Source organism: Penaeus japonicus, unplaced genomic scaffold, assembly GCF_977035675.1.
Source record: "Penaeus japonicus unplaced genomic scaffold, GWHDUDI00000001_assembly GWHDUDI00000015, whole genome shotgun sequence".
Lineage (NCBI taxonomy): Eukaryota > Metazoa > Arthropoda > Malacostraca > Decapoda > Penaeidae > Penaeus > Penaeus japonicus.
Window position 1 is genome coordinate 30,380,836 of NW_028234417.1, and position 5,000 is coordinate 30,385,835.

Below are 5,000 nucleotides of genomic sequence, written 5' to 3' on the forward strand. Positions count from 1 at the left end.
CTCCACCTCCCCCCCCCTCCTCCCCCCTTCCCCCACCCTCCTCTCCACCTCCCCCCCCTCCTCTCCACCTCCCCCCCCCCCTCCCCTCCCCCCTCTCCCCTTCCCCCCCCCCCCCCCCCCCCCCCCCCCTCCCCCCCCCCCCCCCCCCCTCCCTCCTCCCCCCCCCCCCCCTCCCTCCCCCCCCCCCCCCCCCTCCTCTCCACCTCCCCCCTCCCTCCTCTCCACCTCCCCCCTCCCTCCTCTCCACCTCCCCCCTCCCTCCTCTCCACCTCCCCCATCCCTCCTCTCCACCTCCCCCCTCCCTCCTCTCCACCTCCCCCCTCCCTCCTCTCCACCTCCCCTCTCCCTCCTCTCCCATCCCCCTCCCCCCTCCCCTCCCCCCTCCCACTCTCCACCTCCCCCATCCCTCCTCCCACCTCCCCCCTCCCTCCTCCCTACCTCCCCCCCCCTCCTCTCCACCCCCCCCATCCCTCCTCCACCTCCCCCTACCTCCTCCCACCTCCCCCTCCCTCCTCTCCACCTCCCCCATCCCTCCTCTCCACCTCCCCCATCCCTCCTCTCCACCTCCCCCCTCCCTCCTCTCCACCTCCCCCATCCCTCCTCTCCACCTCCCTCCTCTCCGCCTCCCCCATCCCTCCTCTCCACCTCCCCCCTCCCTCCTCTCCGCCTCCCCCATCCCTCCTCTCCACCTCCCCCCTCCCTCCTCTCCACCTCCCCCATCCCTCCTCTCCACCTCCCCCCTCCCTCCTCTCCACCTCCCCCATCCCTCCTCTCCACCTCCCCCCTCCCTCCTCTCCACCTCCCCCATCCCTCGTCTCCACCTCCCCCATCCCTCCTCTCCACCTCCCTCCTCCCTCCCCTCCCCCTCCCTCCTCCCCCTCCCCCCCCCTCCCCTCCCCCTCCCCCCTCCCTCCCTCCACCTCCCCCCTCCCTCCTCTCCACCTCCCCCATCCCTCCTCTCCACCTCCCCCCTCCCTCCTCTCCACCTCCCCCCTCCCTCCTCTCCACCTCCCCCATCCCTCCTCTCCACCTCCCCCATCCCTCCTCTCCACCTCCCCCATCCCTCCTCTCCACCTCCCCCATCCCTCCTCTCCACCTCCCCCATCCCTCCTCTCCACCTCCCCCCTCCCTCCTCTCCACCTCCCCTCCCCCCCCTTTCCCCCCCCCTCCCCCTCCCCCTCCCCCACCCCCCCTCTCCACCTCCCCCATCCCTCGTCTCCACCTCCCCCATCCCTCCTCTCCACCTCCCCCATCCCTCCTCTCCACCTCCCCCATCCCTCCTCTCCACCTCCCCCTCCCTCCCCTCCTCCCTCCCCTCCCCTCTCCCCCTCCCCCACCCCCCCTCCCCCCTCGCCTCCCCCATCCCTCCCCCTCCCCTCTCCCCCCCCACCCCTCCCCCCCACCTCCCCACCCCTCCCCCCCCTCCCCCAGTGCCTCCCCACCTCCCCATCCCTCCTCTCCACCTCCCCCACCCCCCTCCACCCCCCCCCCCCCCCCCCTCCTCACCCCCCCCTCCCTCCCTCCCCCCTCCCCCCCCCTCCCTCCACCCCCCCCTCCCTCCCCCACCCACCCCCCCCCTCTCCCTCCCCCCCCCCTCCCCCCCCCCCCCACCCCCCCACCCCCCCCTCCCCCCCCCCCCCCCATCCCTCCTCCCACCCCCCCCTCCCTCCTCTCCCCTCCCCCCCTCCCCCCCCCCCCCCCCCCCCACCCCCCCTCCCCCTCCCCCCCCCCTCCCCCCCCCCCCCCCTCCCCCCCCCTCCCCCCCCCCCCCCCCCCCCCCCCCCCCCTCCCCCCCCCACCACCCTCCCCCCCTCACCACCCCCCCCTCCCTCCCTCTCCCCCCTCCCCCCCTCCCCCCTCCCACCCCCCACCCCCCCCCTCCTCCCCACCCCCCCCCCCTCCTCCCACCTCCCCCCCCCCCCCTCCCCCTCCCCCATCCCCCCCCACCCCCCCCCCCCCTCCTCCACCCCCCCCTCCCTCCCCTCCCCCTCCACCTCCCCCCCACCCCCCCCTCCCCCCCCCCCCCCCCCCCCCCTCCCCACCCTCCCCCCCCCCCCCCCCCCTCCCCCCACCCCCCCCTCCCCCCTCGCCCCCCCCCCCCCCCCCCCTCCCCCCCCCCCCTCCCACCCCCCCCCACCACACCCCCCCCCACCCCCCCCCACCCTCCCCCCCCCCCCCCCCCCCCCCCCCCCCACCCCCCCTCCCCCCACCCCTACTCCCTCCCCCCCCCCCCCCCCTCCCTCCCCCCTCACTTTCCCCCTCTCCCCCCCCCCCCCCTCCCCCCTCCTCCCCTCCCCCCTCCCCCATCCCCCCCACCTCCCCCATCCCTCCTCTCCACCTCCCTCCCCTCCCCCCTCCCCCCCCCCCCCCCCCTCCCCCCCTCCCCCCCCCCCCCCCCCCCTCCCCCCCCCCCCCCCCCCTCCCCCCCCCCCCCCCTCCCCCTCCCCCCTCCCTCCTCTCCACCTCCCCCATCCCTCGTCTCCACCTCCCCCATCCCTCCTCTCCACCTTACCCATTCAGACTACTTTAAACGTCAGGTAAGAATGGTTTTATAAAGGATTATGGTGCGCCCACTGCCACGAAACAATTAACCTGTGTCACGTGTTACGAAAGCCAGCAGTAACAGAATATAATTTTATTGTCTGTGGAACTGTTCCGCTGGGGAAACACTTGTCTTGCCCTCAGGTAGAAGAGAACGCTTCGCTGAAGAGGACCAATCAGCGCCAAGCCTTGAGAACGTCGCGAGAGGGGCAGGGGCGTCCAGGTGGATGTTGGGCGGTGCTGAAGGGGAAGGGGGCGTGGCCGAAGGACCCGAGGACGAGGTCGATGGGGCGCTGATGCAGGATGCGCCTCAGACTGCCTTGGTGATCGATGCTAGGCCCGCGGTTCTTCCTCAGGTATGTGTGTGTGTTTGTTTGTCTGTTTGTTTTGGCAGTTTACGTATCTGATAACTGGAAGGAGGAAATGTTCTCCCCGAGTTACTGGAGCGGAGGAAAGTAACTAAAACCAAACTACAATATAAAGGATATATATAGATATATATATATATATATATATATATATATATATATATATATCTATATATATATATATATATATATTTCTCCTCTCTTATCAGAGGAAAAAACAACCTTTTCCCAGTATCCCAAATTTACCAACATTGCAAAAGTAGAGCAACACACCACCAGTATCTGCCCCCCGTTTCATTTACTAACAACCAGTCTGCCCTGCTTAGGTATACGGCACCCTCGCCACCGCCATCACCCACATGGGCATGGGCACGATCCTCGGCTTTTCTGGCATCACGCTACCCCAGCTGACAGACACGAACTCGAGCGACCTTGTTCTTAATACATTCCAAGTTGCCATATTTAGTAAGTACGTGATGTTCAATAGCCGTTTTTTCCCTTATTTACTGAATATCTGCATTGTTATTATTTTTATTGTTGCATTATTATTTTTCTTATTTCATTATTATTATCATTGTTATTGGTATTATTGTTATTTTTATTATTGTTATTTTTATTTATGTCATTATTATCAGTACTACCATCATCATACTTGATGAGGCTCTTCGCTGTGCTTCCCCCAGGCAGCGTGATCAACCTCGGGGCCGCCGTCGGCTGCATCGTCGGAGGGCTTCCGCTCGTGCGCATCGGCCAGCGCCTCACTCTGCTGGCGGTGCTTCCGGTGGCTCTGCTCGCCTGGTTCACGCTCTTCACCTCGCAGCACATATGGGTGATCGTGGCTGCCCGAGCCGTCCTGGGCATCACTATGGGCATCACGGCGAGCTCGTCCGTAAACTACATCGTGGAGTTGGCGGACAGTAGCCTCCGCGGGAGACTGGTGGCGCTGCTGAACATCTCGCGGTACCTGGGCTACCTGTTCATCTACGCCGTGGGCAGTTCCGCTCTGACGTGGCGGGAGGTGGCCCTCGTGTGCGGCTGCGTCACCACCGTGCCTCCCTTCGTCGGCTTGCTCTTCCTGCCCGACTCCCCGCGGTGGCTGGCGACGCGAGACCGACTCGAGGAAGCCTACAGGTCCCTCGTGTTCTTCAGAGGCCCCGACTACGACTCCATCCAGGAGCTGAACAGCATCCTGGCGCACCTGGACCAGAGCAGAGGAAGCTGTAAAAGCACGAGAGACCAGCTGCGGCGCATGAGGCAGCCGGCCATCTTGCGCAGTTCCATGATCATTGCTTTCTTGCATCTTACCATGGCCTTCTCCGGCAGTTTCGTGATCAGCGCCTACCTCGTGACCATCTTCGACGCGACGCACGTCAACCTGAACTCTTACTACAGCGCCGTTGTCATTGGTCTGGTCCGCATCGTCGGGGTTTCCGTCAACATCTTGTTCATCGACTTGATCGGCCGGAAGCCCCTGCTCATCACGTCTTGCTCAGTGTGCGGGGCTTGTCTGTTCATGCTCGGAGGCTTCTTCTACGACCAGACCTTCAAGATCGAGTACAGCGAGATGTGGGTGCCCCTCGTCTGCCTCTCCGTCTACATATTCTTCTCGTCCTTGGGCTTCCCCGTGGTCGAGCTCGTCCTCGGCGAGTTCCTCCCCACGACCGTCCGCGCCACGGCCGTGTCCATTCTCTACACGATCCTCTTTGTGGGGGTGTTCACGGCCGTCCAGACGTACCCTTACATAGCGAACGCCGTGGGGAAATACGGAGCCTTCTGGGTGTACGGCGCGTGCAACTTCTTAATGGCCATCGTCAGTGCCCTCACGCTGACGGAGACTCGAGGGCAGACGCTGGAACAGATCTCGGAGCGACAACAAGCGCGAAGTTGAGATCTGTTATGCTGTGTCGAGCTGTGCTGTGATCTGCTCTTTTTTTTTTTAATTATTCATATCGCTTTTGAGATTGAAATACCAAACTCTGACTGGATGATTTATGGAAAGAAGAAAAGGAAAGTAAATCGAGATACTGGGTAACAGAGATCGGCCAATATTTTTTTGTATTGCGTAAATAAGTTGGAATAATTTATACATTT

At 64.7% G+C, this 5,000-nt stretch overlaps 1 protein-coding gene across 2 annotated transcripts in view; it reads left to right on the forward strand.

The window, feature by feature from the left end:
- LOC122251886 (facilitated trehalose transporter Tret1) overlaps positions 1-5,000 on the forward strand; it is a 6,461-nt gene that overhangs the window by 1,178 nt on the left and 283 nt on the right. Inside the window, exons 2-4 of one of the 2 annotated variants that reach the window (XM_043014103.2) lie at positions 2,686-2,897; positions 3,236-3,374; positions 3,593-5,000. The exon at positions 3,593-5,000 is cut by the window's right edge and continues 283 nt beyond it. In XM_043014103.2, coding sequence (XP_042870037.2) covers positions 2,769-2,897; positions 3,236-3,374; positions 3,593-4,797 — 1,473 coding nt within the window. In that variant the 5' untranslated portion in view covers positions 2,686-2,768 and the 3' untranslated portion in view covers positions 4,798-5,000. The remainder of the gene's footprint in view (positions 1-2,685; positions 2,898-3,235; positions 3,375-3,592) is intronic. The other variant, XM_086544757.1, reaches the window with a different exon arrangement.